This window comes from Cadophora gregata (genome assembly GCF_030347475.1).
Source record: "Cadophora gregata isolate MNR1 chromosome Unknown scaffold_2, whole genome shotgun sequence".
NCBI lineage: Eukaryota > Fungi > Ascomycota > Leotiomycetes > Helotiales > Ploettnerulaceae > Cadophora > Cadophora gregata.
The window spans coordinates 2,539,558-2,559,458 of NW_026695925.1; the positions used below are offsets into that span (position 1 = coordinate 2,539,558).

General features: G+C 48.3%; 7 protein-coding genes across 7 annotated transcripts; 3 read left to right on the plus strand and 4 right to left on the minus strand.

Annotated features, from left to right (window-relative positions):
- Positions 1 to 3,795: 3,795 nt before the first annotated feature.
- ONS95_008102 (uncharacterized protein) lies at positions 3,796 to 5,959 on the plus strand (the record flags this gene model as incomplete). Its single annotated transcript, XM_058501640.1, has 3 exons — positions 3,796 to 4,276; positions 4,350 to 5,204; positions 5,256 to 5,959. 3 exons carry the CDS (start codon positions 3,796 to 3,798, stop codon positions 5,957 to 5,959), a joined length of 2,040 nt encoding a protein of 679 aa, XP_058362961.1.
- A 1,140-nt stretch (positions 5,960 to 7,099) lies between these two features.
- RRS1 (Rhodanese- sulfurtransferase) lies at positions 7,100 to 7,746 on the minus strand (the record flags this gene model as incomplete). The annotated part of the gene is made up of 2 exons (XM_058501641.1): positions 7,100 to 7,423; positions 7,483 to 7,746. 2 exons carry the CDS (start codon positions 7,744 to 7,746, stop codon positions 7,100 to 7,102), a joined length of 588 nt encoding a protein of 195 aa, XP_058362962.1.
- A 269-nt stretch (positions 7,747 to 8,015) lies between these two features.
- Positions 8,016 to 9,568, plus strand: RSM23 (37S ribosomal protein S23 mitochondrial; the record flags this gene model as incomplete). Its single annotated transcript, XM_058501642.1, has 2 exons — positions 8,016 to 8,736; positions 8,790 to 9,568. 2 exons carry the CDS (start codon positions 8,016 to 8,018, stop codon positions 9,566 to 9,568), a joined length of 1,500 nt encoding a protein of 499 aa, XP_058362963.1.
- A 1,326-nt stretch (positions 9,569 to 10,894) lies between these two features.
- ONS95_008105 (uncharacterized protein) lies at positions 10,895 to 11,548 on the minus strand. Its single transcript, XM_058501643.1, has 2 exons — positions 11,092 to 11,548; positions 10,895 to 11,026 (listed from the first exon to the last, which is right to left on the minus strand). The coding sequence occupies exon 1, from the start codon at positions 11,500 to 11,502 to the stop codon at positions 11,221 to 11,223; it is 282 nt and encodes a 93-aa protein (XP_058362964.1). The 5' UTR covers positions 11,503 to 11,548; the 3' UTR covers positions 10,895 to 11,026; positions 11,092 to 11,220.
- Positions 11,549 to 13,591: 2,043 nt separating this feature from the next.
- ONS95_008106 (uncharacterized protein) lies at positions 13,592 to 15,094 on the minus strand. Its single transcript, XM_058501644.1, has 3 exons — positions 14,156 to 15,094; positions 13,984 to 14,100; positions 13,592 to 13,930 (listed from the first exon to the last, which is right to left on the minus strand). Exons 1-3 carry the CDS (start codon positions 14,614 to 14,616, stop codon positions 13,813 to 13,815), a joined length of 696 nt encoding a protein of 231 aa, XP_058362965.1. The 5' UTR covers positions 14,617 to 15,094; the 3' UTR covers positions 13,592 to 13,812.
- Positions 15,095 to 15,914: 820 nt separating this feature from the next.
- ONS95_008107 (uncharacterized protein) lies at positions 15,915 to 18,329 on the minus strand. Its single transcript, XM_058501645.1, has 4 exons — positions 17,825 to 18,329; positions 17,617 to 17,776; positions 16,974 to 17,561; positions 15,915 to 16,926 (listed from the first exon to the last, which is right to left on the minus strand). The coding sequence occupies exons 2-4, from the start codon at positions 17,689 to 17,691 to the stop codon at positions 16,129 to 16,131; spliced, it is 1,461 nt and encodes a 486-aa protein (XP_058362966.1). The 5' UTR covers positions 17,692 to 17,776; positions 17,825 to 18,329; the 3' UTR covers positions 15,915 to 16,128.
- A 437-nt stretch (positions 18,330 to 18,766) lies between these two features.
- ONS95_008108 (uncharacterized protein) lies at positions 18,767 to 19,853 on the plus strand (the record flags this gene model as incomplete). Its single annotated transcript, XM_058501646.1, has 3 exons — positions 18,767 to 19,349; positions 19,406 to 19,740; positions 19,809 to 19,853. 3 exons carry the CDS (start codon positions 18,767 to 18,769, stop codon positions 19,851 to 19,853), a joined length of 963 nt encoding a protein of 320 aa, XP_058362967.1.
- Positions 19,854 to 19,901: the final 48 nt, after the last annotated feature.

The window sequence follows — 19,901 nt, forward strand, 5'->3', positions numbered from 1 at the left end:
GAAAAGGGTGGGAGGCATATGATTGAAAATATGGTTATGTTGAGTGAGAAAGTGGATTTAGAGTAAGCCAGCTCTTCTTCAAATATGAAGTAAACCATTCTTTACCGGCCCTCCTTCCGTTGGGGTCAGTTGGGGGCAAGTGTCAAGACCCTGGTCTGATCAGCTACCAGCTTTCACTTCGCCGACGAGATATTCCTGGGTGCACCGCCTATGAATCATTCCTTGAATGGAGACGCATACTCAGAGTTCTGTTGAGACTTAGCTGCGAAGAAAGAGCAAGGATAGAATGATTCGGTGTTTGTGAAGGGGAAGGGGGAGTCGATTGTGAAGGTTTGACTGGTGTCATTCCAACGACCACCAGTAATACCGGATCGGGAGGGTGGATGCGAAGGTTTTCGTTGTTGCTTAGTCTCTGTCTTTAAATGATTCCCTTTTGCAGTTTCAAAATCCTAATTACGTATGATTGGCGTTCGATCACTATTTTTATGAAAATCCCATCGTGATATCATTGGATATCTCAACCTCCCATCCTCTCCATCACGTAAGCATGTGTGCTGTAATTTGCGATGAATGATGTAGGAACCATATATGACCTGTTATCATTCGCAAACTCCATCACTCGCTCCCTCATCTCGCCTCTCGGCTAAACCAAAACAACATCTCCCTCTCCCATAAACATACAAAAGCTATCCTTACCCACTCCCACAGCCAAACTATTTTCCCAGATCAAAAGCAAAAGCAAAAGACAAGATCTCCCCTCTTCTACTTCAAAGAACCTCAAAAAGTTTCTCATTTAAGACAGGGGGAGCCCCCCCCCCCCCCCCCCCCCCCCCCCCCCCCCCAACCCCCCAAACAATCCGCCGCAGAAAGGTGTTCCTCCCGGACCTACCTATCTGCGTCGAATTGTTTACTAAGCCTATTTACATAAACCCGTTAAGTAACCTATTAGGACACTAGCGTAGCGAGCCGCGCTAGCTGCTTGAGATATTCCTGTTCATGTGGCTAGATATAGGATGTAGGCGTCTGCTTGGTTTTGGGTAAGACTCGGGACAGGGAGGGGAGGGACTCGAGGGAGTGAGGAGAGGCGAAGCGAGGTGGTTTGTAAACAAAGGACTAGAGGGGTGACTGCAGCTGCCAAATTGGGAGGGCGATTGCGGTATGAATGTCTATGTATAGATTTGATTTGAAATCTATACGTGCAATGATCATGCTCACACTTTTAGCCGAAAAACGAAATGTCCGAAGCAAGCCCTCGCCGTTTCATTTCGTAGTCTCAATGAGCCACTTTCATGTTTAAAAAACGACAGAATTCTACTTGCTGACCGATTTCTTTTATTTGTAAGTCTAGGGTGAACAGAAGTTTCAAGGGCTTGGACATTCAATTTAATCGTGAGGTAGGTTGGGTTGCTGCACGGTCCAAGAAGGGGAGACTCCGCATCGTTATGCCTGGAAAGGGATCATCTTAAAGCTGATCCCAGAGCTTTGATACATCTGGTTTCCTCTTTTCTCTCTATCCTCCTGCTCATGATATAACAATCTTGATTTAGGCGTAATTCGTTCTCGCTTACGATCGGTGGTCCAAAATCTATACTTTATCCGAGCCGAGACTCGCCTGTGGAGTCTGTTTGTGGAGTCCTCTCAATTGCTTCTCGGAGAGAATTCAAACCTTTGCAAGCTTTCTGATCCAGATCTCCAAGATCCGCAATCATCCGGTCTTTCGATCGGTCCACGCGGAGGTCCACCGCTCCGCGTGGTGTCCGCTTTCCATCGTATAACACCAGTCACGTGTCTGGTACGACTATGAGTGAAACAAGCAGCATGCTCGCTCAAAGGACTTCCCCCGCTCATTTGAACCTCGAGTCAATGATTATGACGAACATCTGTTTTTAGTAAATGCCGCAGTCCGGGTGTTGCGGCAATTCATCTGTAGTTGGGCACCTATCCTGTCTCAAAAAGGACTTCATCTTGATGTTCTCTGAAGTTTCTTAACATTCTCGCTCTGAAAGTGTGAAGAAGTAGATGAAAGAGCCAGCCAAGCCTTACTTACCCCTTATTGTCCAAAAGATCTGATCGCGTACACGTCCAATGAACAGCGTCAAAAATGGCAGGTTTCAGGATTGATTTCGTTCCTGGATCTTGCGCTAGACATATGCACCATGCCATTTGGAGGATGGCTGGTTAAGCAGTCGTCCGAATGCAGTCGAGGAGGAGAAAGACATGGCTGGCAGCAGGGAGAGTCGCAGGGCAGGGCAGGCCAGGGCATGGCATGCCAGGCGGACAACAGAGCCATCTTAGGATTTCATCCGGACAATGTTCGTCACTGGCGTTTTCGCCCCTCTACTCTACTCGTATCCAAATCTATTATTATTGCATCCTGCCGATGTCTATAACACCCCTCTCGTCCCCGCTCATACCCACATTATATTGAATCCGACAGAAGGTTGCATCCCTCAGTAAATGCAGCGACCATACGGAGCTTTGATATCACTGGCCCTGTGACACTCAGTAGGCTGTAGTTCGCGGGTAGGTGGTATTATAATGGCAGCGTACCGAGTCATTGACATCCATGCACACTCAAGCCCACTGGGCATTAGTTTGTCGCAAACAGACATCATAGAAATCAACCCCATCCCACTTCACTTCACTTCACTTCACTTGACCTACTTTTCTCCGCGTAACTCTTCACTGCTCTCCTACCTAGGTCCAGGTCACCAGCTTCGCCGCCCATTCCGTGTCAAAAGTCTCCAGTGCGGCAACGAGAGATATTTGTACTCCGGGCCTGGCTCCTGGCACTTGGGACGGCACTCTCGGGCAGTTGGTCAGGTACCAGAAACTTGATGCGCAACAGGCGTTTAGATGCCCCTGCCCTGCCCTGCCTTGCCCTGCCCTGCCCTGCCCTGCCCTGTCCGCCTTTCCGCTGATTTAACTCGACCAAGTCCCAGTCATCGATTCGATTCGATTCGACCCAGACTACTCGACCGACTCCTGATCTGACACTTAATCTGCATAACACATTCCACACGGCTTGCGTACGCGAACGTTCTTCCCACGTTTCAGAACTCCCCTTCTGCTGGAATTTGGGATTGTGACTATTAGGGAATGGTCGCCACACGGGCTGCCGTAACCAGACAAGCATTGCCCGTCCTGGATGCGCTCTGCTCTGGAACTGTCCCTGCCCAGCGTCAACATCAGCAATATTACTGTAGCAGCACCACCACCACCACCACCACCACCACCACAACAATCTCCAGGAACTGACAGACACGAGGAACAGTCGAGGACCCTGCCCGCCTCAAACCGTCTGAACACCCTCGTCTTCTTCACTCCTGCCTGTGCTGCCCTGCCCTGCCTTGCCTCACCTCCTCGCATCCCCCTCTGTGCCCCTCCGAGCCCTCTCCGTACAGTAGAACAAACGCCCGAACAGACCAGACACGACAAACCGAAACAAACATCCCATTTCTGCCCCCTGATCCAACACAGCTGCTTGCTCAAGCCCAAGCCCAAGCCCGCCTTCCTGCCGCCCAACTCAACTAACAACTTGCAAGTTGCGACTGATCCGACTCCTAGGACGACGAAGCATTGCGCTGCACTAGGGACATCCTCGCACACACCACTTTTTAATATAATATCCAGCTCAGCGCTTGCATCTATCTTCGGAATTGTGACACGTTCAGTGTACCTGAAGGCTGTGCACTCGAGACAGCAGTGATCCTGCGACCTGCGGCAACCGCCTGCCTGTGCCTGTAGTTAAGAAAATAGAGACAGTTGAGCCTTTACCTACTTCCAGGGGCCAGCATGGCTCGGAAAACTACCACACCACAGCCGCTGACGCTTCCCAACACCAACCTCGCGGATGATGACCTAGACTTTGTCGGCAGCCCGAAGACTCCTCTCAGCCCAAAGTCTCCGAGGTCACCAAGATCCCCCTTTAGGTTCAGCAGCAAGAGAACACAAAGCGAGCTTCCGTCTCTGCAAGCAGCCGAATCGCAACCAATCCGCGCCGCCGCCGCCCTTTCATCCTCCCACACCACGCCTTCCTTGTCAGCAATATCGCATTACTCGGCTGGAGAGGAGCAGCAGCAGCCATATCAACAGCAGCAGAAGCAGGAACGGCCTGCTCGGGGTGGTTTTTTCTCTAATTACAAGGCCTCAAAAAGTTCAAGTCGTCTGCAGAACAATCAGGATACCACCAGCCAGCCGAACGACAGAATGTCCAGAGACACAGACCGGCCTGCCATGTCTGGGAGAGTTTCATCAAAGGAGAATACTAGAGCTGGTAAGACTTTACCAGTTTCAATAATTTGGATTGGAAGATGAAAGTACCATGCTAACTTCTACTGTGCAAACAGACTCCAGCCTCGATAGGTCGATTGCTAGACGACCTGTTGGCGGGCCATCAAATTCAGACGTATCTCTCGATTCGAACGGCGAGTCACAACCTACTACCACGAGCCCGGCTGCTACGAAAAAGAGTAAGCCGAAGCCTTTCAGTATCTTATCTCGATCGAGGTCAATACGCGACGAACATTCACCTCGCGAACCGTCACCGACGAATAAATTGGGGGAAGGAGAGAAGACACCGTCACAGGCGCAATCAGTTTCGCCAGACAACGCTGCCAAGTCAGCTCCTTTACCTATTGAGCAAGGCGACAGGTCATTCAGGGCAATGATGAACTCCACGGTACGACAGCGCTCCGAAGATAGGCAACCTTCGCAACCTCGCGAAAGTTCGAAAACAAAGGAGGGCAGCAAGTTGCGAGAGCAGAGCAGGACACAGATAATGAAGGAACAGAAGGACAACGTCGGTCGATCTCAGCCATCCTTCTCGGGGTCCTTTCGGGAAGGTGGAGGACACACATTTCTGAATAATTTGAAGAGCTCCGCTACCAAAGGTGCGGGAGCACTGAGCAAGGGCTTGTTTGGCAAGAGTGGCAGAAGTGGCAGTACGAACGAAAAGGAGCCAGTTGTGGATGATGAACATTACCAGATCAAGGTCCTCAATCTGCCATTAATGGAGCAGACACGTCTAACCAGGATTTCGAAGAAGTTGGAGGATTCAAGAGACAAGACCGAATTCTGGATGCCAGCGTTCCCTTGGAGAGCAATCGACTATTTAAATTATAAGGGCAGCGACGTTGAGGGGTTGTACAGAGTTCCTGGCAGTGGTCCACAGATCAAGAAATGGCAGAGAAGATTCGACGAGGGTATGTTTCAAAATCATAAAGGGGGAGTATTTACTAATCATGCGATTTTAGAATACGATATCGACCTTTTCGAACAAGATGAACTCTACGACATTAACATTATTGGCTCTATGCTCAAAGCTTGGCTGCGCGAGTTACCAGACGAATTATTCCCCAAGACATCCCAGGATCGGATCGCCCGCGAAGCTGGAGGACAGGAGGAAGTTCCACAACTGTTGATTGACGAGCTCTCGAATTTGTCACCTTTCAACTACTACCTACTATTTGCTATCACCTGCCACCTTTCACTTCTCCTCGCCCACTCCGACAAGAACAAGATGGACTACCGAAATCTTTGTATCTGCTTCCAACCTTGCATGAAGATTGACGCTTACTGTTTCAAATTTTTGGTTTGCAATTGGAGAGAATGCTGGAAGGGTTGCAAGACGGAGCAATACTACGTGGAGCAGGAGTATATGTTATTCGACATGATCACCCCTTCTAGTGCTGAAGGTCGAAGCAGCACCGCTGTTGAGAGCCACGATGAGCGCAACGTTTCAAGCTCAGACAGCAGCAAGCCAAGCAGTGTTAGTATTGATCAAGCCAGCAAGACTGCAGGAAGCCAGAACAAGAAGGTTGCCGTGAGCCAATCCCAAACCAGCAGTGCCAGCACTGTCAACACCACTTTGACGGTTGTTCAAGAACGTACGCCACCGAGAAGTAATGAGATGCGACCTCTCAGTCCTATCAAGCCTTTGAGCCCAATTGGATTCTAGGGAGCTGGAACACGCACCGCTGATTCCAGATTCAACGGATGTAGGACGAGGAACTCGCCACCACGATTGCCTGATATACTCATCCCCATACTCCTCAGGAGCAAGGAACTCCATCTAGAAGAACACGATACAGAGACGACAGACAAAGAGGCATGTCAAGAAAATTGCAAGCGATTTGCAACTGAGGAGCTGCTTCGTTCACAGAACGATCTTTTAGCTCTCTCGAACCTCATCCTTTACTCAACCCGAACAACCGAACGGAGCTGAATTTGAACTGTACTCTTCTCCTCATCTGCCCTGTTCTTTTTACGATTCTCTTTTCCTCAAAATGACCTTGAAAATTGAATTTGTTGAATACCCTAGCGTTTGCACAAATGGATGGTGGCATAATTTGACTTTTGTTCTTTTTATTCTTTTCTTCGCTTGCGGCTGTTGTTTCCTTTTCTCATACCCCTTCTTACCCTTATGGTTAGAGCGGGTAGATCGGATAGATCAAGCATTGTTAGGAAAGTGCTGAAGAATGTATGGGCGCTTTAGCTGGCGTAGTCGTGCAAGGAGGGAGGTAAGGCAGGGCTGGGTGCACGTAATGGATTGGCGGGATGGAATGGTCGGAGAGGGAGTTTTGTTTGGATTACTGCCTGCCTACCTACCTCTTTTTCTTCCGCTTTGGATTACGCATTTGTGGAGGGAGTGGAGGGATGTCGAGACACGATTTGTTTGGTGGGCGATAATTTGACCGGCTTTACTGCATGGTCATGTGTAAGATTACTACGACGTTGCTATGGATGAATGGATGGATGGATAGTAAGGTCTGCAAGCCGAAACAGCTTCGTGCTGTTGAATGAATGAAAACATGGAGCGAGACAATGGAACATCAGTTTCGATTTTGAGCTCGGAGTCCTGCATAGCTGGGACGCATGAATATGGGACTCGATGAACTCAAACATTCATACTCCATGAACAGAATCTTCTATTGACGACATCTCCGTCGCGGCAAATCCAGCACTTTTAACTCGACGTCAATCAAGCCTCACCCATCCATAAGAACGCCAAAACCAGCCAGCCGCCCAACAGCAGACCTCCAACGCCAGACATATGCAACAATCACAGCCTTGTCCTCTCCCTCTCTTCTCAAGCCTCTTACTTCGGGCCCTTAATCCTCTCCTTCCTCTCATTCTTCCTCTGCAGCCTCTCCCCGCGCTTGACCCTCTCGACTCTCGCCCTCCTGCCATCTCCCTGCCTCTCCGTCCCCTCCTTCCTCTCCCTCTCCTTCTTCTCATCCACCTCCACAATCCAGTCGTTCTCGCCCGCCTTATTCGCACCCTTGTAGCCCCATTTGGGAACCCACTCCCCGGTTGCTTCGTCGTACACCATTTTCTTGCGCTGCTCGGCGGTCTTGGACTTGATGCCTTTCTTGAGGGCGAATTTCTCCCAGGTGGTTTGCTCTTTGGGTGGTGGGAGGGGCTGGGTGTCGTTAGTGTTTACTGGAATGTCATTCACGGGGAGGATATGTAATCGGGTACCTTCTCTCGGGGCAGTCTCGTTTCGATCTCTGGTAATGATAGTAGAACTCCGTTCGGTGTGCTGGCAATTGGACATGTGCTTAGCAACTGGTTCAGTAGCGCTTGTGCACCATCTCTTGCTGTGGCCGCGAGATCCTCCTCGAGCTTCTCGGATGTCGTTAAGAGGACTGGGTTGGGATCTGAGGCGAGCAGAAGACCGAGGTCGAAGGTGTATGGCGTGGGCTTGTTGACCACTACTTGAAGTTTCGGGGCGGGAGTCGACATCTTTTCTTTTGTTCTGTTGCTTTCCTGCAGATTTGTCTGGTTGCTGAAGAAGAAGGTTGGTGAAATCGGGTTGTCACAAACCTGAAGCTTGCTTGCGGTTAATGAAAATGTCGAGGAAACTTTTTGGCGGAGCTGCATTCAAGCGGCCGCATTTTAGCGTCACGGCCTAACTTTAATTTCTCGAACAGCTCAGACGACATTCAATTCAGACGGAGAGCAGCTCAAGAGTCGCCAATTGAGCTCGCATATTGCTCAAATACACGTCCAGGATGGCGTCTTCTCATTGTTGGAAATGCCTTTCTCGGCCTACGAATCCCATCTCGTCTGCGTCTTCGCCGCTAGTCCTACGATTCGCCAACCCGTCAACGACGAAAGGAGTCAATGTAGCTGCCACGGCGCAGTTCTCGACGACTGCGAAGCTCGCTGCTGCGCTTGTCAAGACGGCAAAAATGGTGGCTGGGAAGGGCAAGGGTGCGAAGACGTTGCGGATTAAGAAGAAGGCGTTTGTGAAGACGGGAAAGCCGCCGGCGACTGGAGAGCGGAAGGCGCTGAGGAAGAGAATCGTTCTGAGTAACACGAATGCGCTTGAGGTGCGAGATTTGAGAGATTTGGATGGGAAGATGGTTGATGAGATGGTGGCGGCTAGAGGAGGGGAGGGGCAGACTCCACAATCGCTGGCTGCGGCTGTTATTGGGGATGAGGGTGCCTTGGTTGGTCAGGTGGTGGGACTGAAGGGTGTTACGGTTGATTCTTTGAGAGCAGTTGAGGCCTTCAAGACGACGCAGGGATGGGGCATTTTTAGGCGACCGGCGTTGCTGATTAGAGAGGAGACGGCGGCGTTGAATAAGAAGATGTTGGATGCGGAGATAAAGAGAGAGACTGTGAGGGTTGTGCTCGATGGTGACAAAGGGACGGGGAAGAGTTTGATGATGCTCAGTGCTATGGCTACTGCCTTCGTGAAGGGATGGGTAGTCTTGAATATCCCTGAAGGTATGTGTGACCGTCCTTTGGAGCATTTATCAATCGCTGACTAAAGCCCACAGCTCAAGACGTCACAAATGCCGTTACAGACTACGCAGCCATACCGGGCACCTCCCCTCCCCTCTACTCCCAAAATACATATACCGCCAACCTGCTCAACCAAATTGGCAAAGCCAACAGTATCCTTCTGGCCGACCTCACTATGTCTAAAGAATACTCCCTACCGATCACAGTACCAACTGGCATCTCCCTCTTCCGACTCTGCGAACTAGGTGGTCGAGACCCCGACATCGCCTGGCCAATTTTCCAGGCACTCTGGTCGGAACTGACTCTTGAAGGCCGCCCTCCAATCCTCATGTGTCTTGACGGCCTCAGCTTCACCATGCAGAATTCGCTCTACCGTGCCCCGGACTTCTCACTAATTCACGCCCACGACCTCGCTCTTGTTAAGCACTTCGTCGATCATCTCTCTGGTGCCACCACACTCCCCAATGGCGGTGCCGTCCTAGCAGCCACAAGCAGAAGTCATGCCCCAATTTCGAAATCCGTAAACCTCGCAATTAAGCAAGCAGAAGATAGAAAGGCAGGCAGAGACGTCACCCAACGCGATCCTTTCGAGAAGAACTATGATTCTAGAGCGGACGCTGTGCTGAGCAAGATGGAGGTCTTGCATTTGAAGGGTTTAAGCAAGAGGGAGGCAAGGGGGTTGATGGAGTACTGGGCTAAGAGTGGTGTTCTGAGGTGTAAGGTTGATGATGAGACAGTTACGGAGAAGTGGGCTCTTGCTGGAAATGGAGTTGTGGGCGAGATCCAGAGAACGGCACTTTGGATGAGGATGTAAATCTACGAGTGGAACTGGAATGAGGAAGGGGATGGATTGGAGGATAGGGAGGGAAGAAATGGTGTCGATGTACTGTATGTATGTAAGTTACCGAAGCATGAATTGTGACATATGTAAAGACATAGCATAGACTGGAGTTTTGTTATGCATAGAGCTGTTCCAGCTAATATCACTCCGAATCTTCAGGAACATGGATCCGGTTTTAAATGCCCACCTCTAGTGAGACCAGGTTCACAATTTTAAAGTCACGGTCGCTCTCTCGTCAATACTGCAGTTACGGCCTGGTCTTAATCACTGATCACGAAACCAGCCTGGCTGACGGATCAACAATTGTGTCCAGCACTACTTCGGCAGAGGCACATAATGAATCAACGTACTTGAGGGTAATCCAACCCAAACAACAGGTAGCAAGCAAAACCCAACGCAATTCTGAATTCGACAAAACATCAAAGATTCCGTCTAAAACATCTCTCCCTTCCCAGCGGCCGTCGTGCTGCGTTTTGGGTAGTCCGGTACTTGACCGCCTAGGAAGGGCCGAGAAGAATTCGCAGAATATGCCTTAACATGTGGTACCACTGTGATCGCAGAACGCGCAGGAGTCACTGCCGTGTTACCTACTACTTACCTACTGACCTACTTCCAGGAAATTTTGGCGGAGGTTTCTTTCCCACGAACCATATCTTTGAATAACGCCACCATGCGCCATCAACCCGGGACAGATGGGGATAGAAATGCTTTCGCAGAAATGATATTACAAAAATAGAACACCGTTCTGAGAAGAACATTTGTTGATCAACGCCGCAATCGGCGGCTAAGGCCCTATTCTGGCTGCCAGTACAGACTTGCCGGGGGGCTGTCATTGTTATCCTGGGAATGAGGCTTTATTAGTGATACGGTGTGCTTCACGTTGCAAGAAATAGTGGGAAAGGCGAAAGGGAGGGAAAAGGGAGAAGGGGGCAGATAGAAGAATAGACTCGTGCTTTTGATACAATTTCCATGAGCTTCAAACTGTTTTGGTAGGTACCGGTTGTGTACCCATTGACGGTGCAGTAGAGGTATCCCGGTTTTCATGACGGACATGGAGAGGACATGCATGTATGAGGAGGATGAAGTTGAGAAGCAGGGCGAGGATGGCTGCGGGTGTGAGTTTTGGCGAGACAAGTAGATTCAAATTACACTGATGGACAACTCCAATCATATCCAAGCTACACAGTCACCTTGTGAAGCTGCAAAGGTCTACAGTCATTGGTCAAGAGAAGGAAAAGAATATAGCTTTGCGCAAAAAGCAGTATTGTATTGAATGAAAAGCTTATTTTGCCAAGCTTCCACGCACGACCATCATTCAACAATCAACGACACGAAACCCATACTGAAGTGAACTTGACCCTTGTCATCATCCTCAATCCTCAAGATTGACGGTCAATTGACCATGATAAAGGTTCCATGAGACGAAACCGTCTGGAAAGAAGAAACCCAAAGTTAGGCCAGCCTATTCACCAAAGGAATGAAGAGGAGAGACTTACACTCAAAGGCAGTAGGGAACGGTTCCAATGTATTTGCAACGCTGATTTGAACCACAGTAGGCCACATTGACAGCGTGATGACTGCCATCGCAGAGGACCTAGAGCATTGTTATTAACTTATTAGCATGATTAACCTCTGTTAATATTTCGCATCCTGGTGGTGGCAATGCGTAGAAGGAGATGACTTGGGGAAAGGATGTTACTGGCGATGGTGGTGTTGGACGCAGAACAAGTGTATTCACCAACTGGGCCACAGTCGACCTGTCCAGCATTGCTGATAGAAATGGCAGAGACGCCATCAGCGGAGAGCTCGGCAGCAGTATCGCGGATTACCAAAGCTTCGATGAAGCTGGAGAAGGTGAGGTAGGTGAGGAGGAGACCGGAAACCTTTGAGATGGCGTGGGTGTGCATAGTTGCTACAGGTTGTTGTATTTGCGCTTGGTGGTTTGAATCGAGGTGATGTTCTGGTCGAGTCTGACTTCGGAGTTGAGTTGATTGAGGATGAAAGGGAAAGAAGGAAGAGGGACAATGAGGAGGGGTATTTATACTGCAACCGAGCACTCAATTGAGTGAATTCTGGGTACACAAGTTCATCCAACTGGTATGTGCTCTTGTCTGTTTCTGGTTGCGACTGCAGAGATCGTCTCCGATATCGACAACTAAACTTACCGTAATCAAGCGAACATTCGATTGTTGGTGTCAAAAACCAACTATCCAATCAGTAATTATAACACATAGCATCTGCTGACTACTTTTTACGAGATTGTTGTAGTAAGGGCTTTCTGAATCTCAGAATATTGAAATTAGTGCCTTGGGCAAATTCAATTCAGGAATAGACAGGTATCACATTAAGCTGTTTCAGGATTGGAGTTTCAGTAGAGAAGCTCAATCATGTAATGCATTCTATTTTCGCTCTTTACTTAAAGTTCAACTGGTCATGAGTCCTTCCTCTTCCTCCATTTAATTAACTGGGCCTCGGCGTCAAAGACACCAAGGCTTCAGGAAGCGGAACGTTCAACGTTGAGCCGACATCGGGGAGAACAGCTGCAACGACAGTCTGAACTAATCCAGATTCTCAAAGCTGAGCTCAACCCATGAGAACCCATGAAATTTTTTGCAATTTGCATTGGCTCTCGCAGAAGACTCACGAGAGACAGGCCAGAAGCTGAAGATCCAGGTCAGATGACCATGCTGGAGCAAAGACTACTTCATGGGAGTTCTAGAAATGTTCGATGTTTCAGCAAACATAATCTTTTCAGACACTGGAGACATGACGAATAAATTCACACATTTGATTGAATGCGACAGTCCATGAAGGGACAATCACGATCCAAAGATAAACTTTGAAGTCCGATGCTTCAGTTTCATTATTTTCTTACATAAAATGTTGTTTCCTCACTTCCAAATACAAAAAACTTGCTTTCACGATATTTCACAAAGTTCGGTGACCCTAATTAGCATTGGGATGTTGAATGGAGTATAAATGTGGATTGTTGACATTGACAAGTGACCTCGCTTAATATTCCGCCTGCTAGAATTATCTTAGCGCAGAAATTAGTGGAACAAGTAACAGGTAGTATCAATAGTCGCGCTCCACAGCAGGTAATTTCGCATTGGTACCAAGTCCGCATATATCTGCTTCTTCGTAGATTACCGGGAGTTGTGCAGAGTTTGTGACTGTTCAGCGCCTTTTGCTGAAGAGCAGACAAGACTTGCAACTTCAGATGCGAAGCCAGTACCTTCAAGGAGTATCCTGAAGAGGACATCGATATTGTTGAACTCTTCCCGATCAGATCACCTGAACTGATTCCTGGGCCTGACACTACCTGGGTGATGCAATATGTAAGTATTCCCTTCAACCCAGATTAGTTAGCATCGCAGGTTCCAAGTTTCATTGCTGTCATCACTAGCCTGTTCTCTACGGTTTAGCATTTAAAGCTGCCATGGACGGCTCGGCAGCTGCGATCGACATGCTAGTCAGACTTCCTACCGTCAGTGGTAAGCTTGGAGGATGGATCTTTGAGTACAAGCCGGAAGATTTGATGGAAGACCATCCTATCGAATCAAGACGTTGGATCTTCAGTTCTGCACATTAAATTGACAAGCCTATCTCCGCTGAAGCCAAGATATAAATTTTGGTTAGCAAGTCATCGTAAGCAAGGAACGAGGTTTGGGTTGGTCTAGCTACGAGATGAGATGAGAGTGACGGAAAAATAGCAATTGGGTTGGCTTGGCGTCGATATCACTGTTTACACTGAGTAGTCAAAGGGTGGCGGGTTTTGCACACCACGAGTGGGTGACCTTGGAACCCCAGAGGATCTGTTAACCATTAATTGCGAAGAAAACTTTGTCTTAGAATGTACCATGCTCTTGATCAAGTGATGACATAACTCAATCACATCAGATGTTGCGTCACGACTCGAAACAAAAGATCCCATGTAGAAAACAGCCGAGAGGCGCATACGCGGACAGGAACGTTGCATCGTAACATAATGTAAAGTGGTACATAGAATGCCATTATATACAAGTATCTCGTACAAAATATTTATACACTTTTGTGGAATGAGGTATCGCCACTTCCAAAGCACTGACCTGTCCAGTGAAAGACCTCCACACTCCATTTATAGATCGACATCTCATACCAAGACTCCCGTATGGGGTATAGCAATCTCATATCCTCCCGCTTGTCTCAGAGCCTTCTTACTACTGAATTCCTCGTAATCAGGCAGCAGGCGCCACTACTGGTGCGGCTGGCGCAGCGGATGAAGCAGCGGGAGCAGCTGGTGCTGGGGCGGCTGGACCACCTGGAGCATCAGCGATTGCCGGTGCAGGGACGAAACTAATCTAGACATTAATTTCAAGCCATGATAAGTAGATGGGTCGAATACATACGCTGCTGTTCCAAGGGTAATTTTGCCTGCAATACCTCCGGCTATTGTTGGGCTGTCTACGCTTTTGGTGGTGCCTTGTGCTGCTTTGACAAAATCGACAACTTGCTGGGCATTGGCACTAAGTAACCGTCAGATATTTGGGGAGAACATACTGAAAAAATGATGATACTTACGGATTGATGACCATAACTTGCCCTTCTTGACAGTGTGGGCCGGTCGCACAAAATATAAACATCGGGGCTAAACTTGCTACTGGCATGTTATAAGTTCCCACATCTGTTTGACCGTCTTGAAATGGGATGTGACCACTATTCATGCCGCCTTCTAGAGGCGTGCAGGGTGCTTCCGGCGTGCTTTGTGTCGCAGTATGATTGCCATTACTGAATTGGAATTGTATAACGTCTCCCACGGCGGCAACAACAGAGTTTGGGGAGAAAGTGTCCTGTGGTCCGCCAACGACTACGGGGATGAGTTGGTTTGCTCGAGGAACTGTGATCGTGAGCGACTGGAAACTGCGAGGTTCCGGTCTATTATACATACGTACTAGGCCACCAGTTGTCTCCAGAGTGGTAAGAACATTTGGAAGCGCGCTACTCGTTGCTGCCAGAATGATCGAAGAAAATAAGAACTTCATGGCCGCGTGATCAAACACTAAATGGAAGGTGTCTGAATGAAGGTAACCGATCAACGGATAGATATTGCTCAGCAATAAATTATAAACACCGATCTACGGCTTCAGATTAAGAAAAAAGGAGAGATAGGGAGTGACAAAAGGTCGAAAAACGTAGATCTCAAAAGTAAAAGCAATGCGCGACCGATCGAGAAGTATATATCGCCGTATGAACGTACTTACGGACCCTCTTCGGGACCGAAGTTAGACAAGAACTGCCATAAGGTGTGGGAGCCACGTCAGAAGAGTATGAAACCTGGTATCAGGTATGCTCGCTGCGGTGTTCGGATTTCTATCTGAACTTTCCACTCTCTTCGAAAGCTTAGACTTGTCAGAAGCTTGGAAATCCATATTTCTCAGCTGACTTCGCGGTCTATGATTAGCTATAGCATCTGACCATAACCACACATGATACAGCTGTGGATACAAGTGTAGACTTGAAGGTCTTGTAAATAGGTGGACGGAATGCCCAAGGAATTTGCTAGCAACGCCAACCCTAATGGCATAGAGGAAGTTACAGGCGAGAATTGGTTGCCACTGTGGGGCAATCATTGAAAACGCTCAGATCGCGAAGAGAGTCGTACCACAGAGCCAAAACACACCATCTGATTGGTCTCCCAGGCTGATAAGCGGACCGGCCAGCTGTGCTTTCAAGGTTGGTGAGCTACGTATGCTTTGTTTGAGGATCGCCAAGCGTGGATCCGGGGGTCGGCGCTAATGTGGCCAAGGTGCATGATCATCGTCTGGAAACGTTGTTTTTAAGCAAGTGGATATTCCAAAGGCGTCATTCAGTTTGCCGTTGAGATTCGCTTTTACGACCAGTGTAACCAAAAAGTTGTTGTGTGGCGAGATAATAAACCCAAACATCCTATCTGGCAGGTGGCTTTAGAATTAAGCCAAGCAAAGTAGTTGATAATGAAGTGAGACCACAAAATGACATTCCGGTTGAAAAAAGGAGGAATTATCGCTGCCAGAAGTGACCCGATTGAATTACAGGTCGTGACTTCATCTGTTCGTCTGCGTGTCTCGCTAAAACAAAACAGATCGCCAGTGTCAGCGAGCTGCGACGATAATGATGAAATCAGACCAACGGTTTAGTTAGACAAGGAAAATGCTACATAAGGCAGGAAACCCAAGAACTGCTCATGCAGCATTTTTAAATTGACTGCCGATCTTCTAAACCATGAACGGAGGTCACTCTTACATGGGGATACTACATTGTCACCAATGGCTCCATACAACGAGATATGATCAAATAATCAGCTTTTCCAAGACACTTCACTGACGAAAAGCCTTTTTGGGTTGTTTAGATCTTCTTACCACTGGATTAAAGAAGGAAGAGGAGAGGCTGAGATTTGAACCGGAAGGAACAACGCTTGACTTTTACCCCAACTTGACGATTGAAATCAAAACGGTATTTCGCCTCTCGTGTAAAGGTGAGCTAGTAGCCTGAGTTGACCATATATTCAATGACCGCTATGCTACAATTGAATGACCACTTCCTTGGCAGGCTCCGCCACACCCTCGATCACAACGACATTGTCCTCCAGCACAGAGTTGCCGTCCTTGATGTAAACATGTCTCGCTTTCCATATCCACCACATACCTGGAAAGATGATAGTCGCGCCAACAATCAGTATAGACCAGTTCATGTACGAGATATTCACCACGTTGACCGGAACGTACATCGGGAAACTGAACATAACAATCATCAGCAGCGACCAGCATACACCAGCATACGGAGATGACGTTGATCAGATATCCCCAACTTCCGAGATCGAAATTTGGGCGGGCTGGTAAGATCTTGCGTCCTCGAACAAGGACGATGATGATTGGAGTGACGTATCCCACTTGCAAAGTGACACCACCTCCTGAAATGATGGCCTGGAAAGCATAGTCGGAACCGAGTACTATGAGGCCAATGATCAGATCGATGACTAGAATGGCGATCATGGCGCGCAGAGGAATGCCAAAGCGCTTGTCAACAGTCGCGAAATAGGAAGAATAGGGGAAGGCTCGGTCCCTCGCCATACTCCAGGCGAGACGAGAACCCGCGGTATTTGTACCAACCACAATGAAATAATTCAGTCCGATCATGACGAGAGCACAAAAGACACCGCCACCATATGTACTGTGATAGATGTCCATGAACCAATTCATGTAGGGCTGTGAAGCCAGCATGTAAGTTTCGTAGTCCCCGGCGCAAAACAGCATTAAGATAGCGCTAGCCCAGGACGTAATGCTGCAGAATATCATGGACCATACCATGACTCGCTGTGAGGCTTGTTAGGACAAGAATTATGTGAGCTTCTGTGACTTACTGGTGCTTGACGAGAAGCATCCCGCATTTCTTCAACAAGGTGCATCATCCCATCCGTTCCATAGAGTCCGTACATCGGCGTATAAAGGCTCAGGATAAACACCCAGGGCCTGCTGGCGTACCCAGTGTTATTGATAAACATCTTGAAGACGAAGCCACCACTCTTCTTCGGTGCTAGAACGAGAAAGCTGATCGCCCAAGCGAGACCTCCGCCAATCGTCCAGAAAGCTCCGAACACATTGAGTGCTGGAAGATACTTTGGTGCGAGATTCTGAACAATGGGACCAATAAAGAAGATTGAGTACACCACCCAAGTAAGCCAAGGTTTCCAGACAAATTCTGGATGCGTCACTTCGACGAAGCTTGCGATTACTTGTGAAGAGTTCAAAGCGCACGATGAGCCGGTGGAAATTTCTCCAACAAGAACAGCCCATCCAACGAGGTACGAAAGGAAAGGTCGAAACTTTCCTGTGGCTAGAGCTTGGGTATAATACTGCTGACCACCTGCTGTTGGCCAAATGGAACAAAATTCGGCCAGCGAGGTCATGAGAAGGGTTTGCCCGATAGCGACGATAAGAGTTCCCCAAACCTTGACGTTCACAGCTTAGTATAAATTCAGAGGATTCTGAATGTAGAATACATACCATTGCCATTGGGCCTCCGATATCGAAGACTGTTGAGTACAGCACGACGTTGCAGGACCAGCTGCACATCATCATGACTTGGTCTTCGGCATGTCAGAGGTGTACCTGCGGATCAAAATGTGGAAACATACAGGCACATAATGTCCAGAAATTATATACTCTTCGGAAAAATCAGCATAGGGAGGAATCGATCGTATGTTTTACTGACCGCTTCAGCTCGGGAGCCTTGCCCATTGACAATAATAATGCATCGTGCGGGGAGATCGATTTCTGGTCGCCAGTGCTGTCGTACCGAACGTCTGTTTTAACTGTAATGCCGTCCATTTGGTCGACATTCATCCTCGGTCTACTAAATCTTTATAATATCTTGAGCCTCTTGCTTGAAAGTTATCCATGGTTATCGAACGGGGATGCAGAGTCTAATATATCGATTTGTAGTCGGGGTACATGTCCCCTATTAGATTAGAGCATTCTGTTCTCGCAATCTCGCAACCCTCTGGAAAGAGGAAATCCTCATTCCTCCGTATCTCAGCAGACATGTGCAGCATGGTGGTGGCAGGAGCTGCTGATATCAAGTTCGGATAACAAAAACAACAAATGATGCTCAAGACCCCCCACCTATGCCCACGAATCAGGTTCAATTAAGGTTGTGAATGTGAATGATGGCTGACGTGCTAAACCCAACATGGGCAGTCGATGGAGAAGTTCAGCGCCACAGACGCTAAAACGTAACGAATTTGTGCTCTGTCGTATTCCTTGTTATCTTATCGAAGCTATCGGGAAGCTCATGTCCAGTTAACCTGACCCAAATACCTCCTCAAGCAGGTCGAATGAAGCTCCCTGCCTACTGTCTGATTCGAAGCTTCAAGCTCTTCGCGTATTTCAGGGGTTCGCTACGCCATGTTTGGAAGTGTTACCCCGCCTACCCCGCCAGAAGAAGCTGCTAGAGGCATTCCGAGAATGTTTGTCTGTTATGGTGCAATGAAATACAAAATAATATATAGATCTCGTTTGCGCACATTCTATACTTGTTGGAAATTTACAAATCAGCTGCAACGCTTATACAGAGCATAACAGGTATATCAATCCTCGCACAAGCCCTGAGGACCATACACTAATTTTGACGAAAGAGGCTCGACAGACATAAAATATGGCATATTCAGTCAGCTCCTATTTTTCCAATTTGTTCCGCAAAGTCTGGGTTCAGTCTGCAGGGGCTAAACCAGCCAAAATTCCATCTGTGAAGCCACAAATTCAGCGTATGAGTGCCAAGGATCCTGCAACGACTTGCGAAGCTCTTGTTGCAATCATCGAGCGCGATGGCGGCGTTATAGTAGAGGATCTCATCTCTGCTGCCCTCGTTGCACAGATCAAATCCGACTTAGCACCACACTTCGACACTGACAAGGTGGACAAGTCGGGCTTCTTCCCTCGCACAACCCAGCGAGCGACTGGTCTACTGGCAATTTCAGATGCTTGCGTAGAGCTGGCTTTGAACCCTCTTTATAACGCCATCGCAAATAAAATGATCTCAAGTACCTACACATTTTGGGATGCCCAAGTACAAGAAACTGTTACCAGCAAGCCGCAAATCAGTAGCACCGTTGGATTCAGGGTCAATCCTGGAGGAAAGCAGCAAGGTCTCCATAGAGATGACAGCGACTACCACACAAGGAACTGCGATATGCCAGTCATGATGGGATGCGTAACAGCCTTGACGAAGACGACGAAAGGTAAGTTCAGATCGATACCAATGATGGCTATCCCAAGTAATACTGACACTCCCCAGAGAATGGAGCCACAATAGTCATCCCAGGAAGTCATCTCTGGGGGCCCGATAGATGTCCATATGATGAAGAATCAATACCAGCTGAGCTTGACCCTGGATCCGCTCTGATATTTCTGGGGAACACGTACCACGCAGGCGGCGGAAACACTACGACTGATCAAGCGAGAGAGACCGTGGGCATATTTCTATGCAAAGGATTCTATCGCCAAGCCGAGAATCAATATCTCATGGTCCCGCCAGAGAAAGCGAAGAGACTCAGTCCTCAGGCGCAACGACTTCTCGGCTATGGTATTTCGTTGCCGTCGGTGGGGTTCATGAAATACCAGGATCCTATGGTGTGTCGGCCCTTCAAATAATTCCTTGTCCATGTCACAGATTCTGTGCTAATACATGATATGTCTAGAGAGTGCTGTTTGACGTTGAGGACGAAGAAACGGTGAATATGTAAAGTTGATTCCGGATGTGACCATGTCTTGGTGTGTTACATATCTCCCCT

Excerpts from the sequence above, each read along its gene's own strand:
- ONS95_008105 (XM_058501643.1), bottom strand. The coding sequence starts at position 11,502 with ATGCACACCCACGCCATCTCAAAGGTTTCCGGTCTCCTCCTCACCTAC.
- ONS95_008106 (XM_058501644.1), bottom strand. The coding sequence starts at position 14,616 with ATGAAGTTCTTATTTTCTTCGATCATTCTGGCAGCAACGAGTAGCGCG. Across the intron at positions 14,101-14,155 it reads CAAGTTATGGTCATCAATCC|TGCCAATGCCCAGCAAGTTG; the intron begins GTAAGTATCATC and ends ACGGTTACTTAG. Across the intron at positions 13,931-13,983 it reads ATTACCCTTGGAACAGCAGC|TTTCGTCCCTGCACCGGCAA; the intron begins GTATGTATTCGA and ends TGTCTAGATTAG.
- ONS95_008107 (XM_058501645.1), bottom strand. The coding sequence starts at position 17,691 with ATGATGATGTGCAGCTGGTCCTGCAACGTCGTGCTGTACTCAACAGTC. Across the intron at positions 17,562-17,616 it reads TCGGAGGCCCAATGGCAATG|GTTTGGGGAACTCTTATCGT; the intron begins GTATGTATTCTA and ends GTGAACGTCAAG. Across the intron at positions 16,927-16,973 it reads ATGCTTCTCGTCAAGCACCA|CGAGTCATGGTATGGTCCAT; the intron begins GTAAGTCACAGA and ends CAAGCCTCACAG.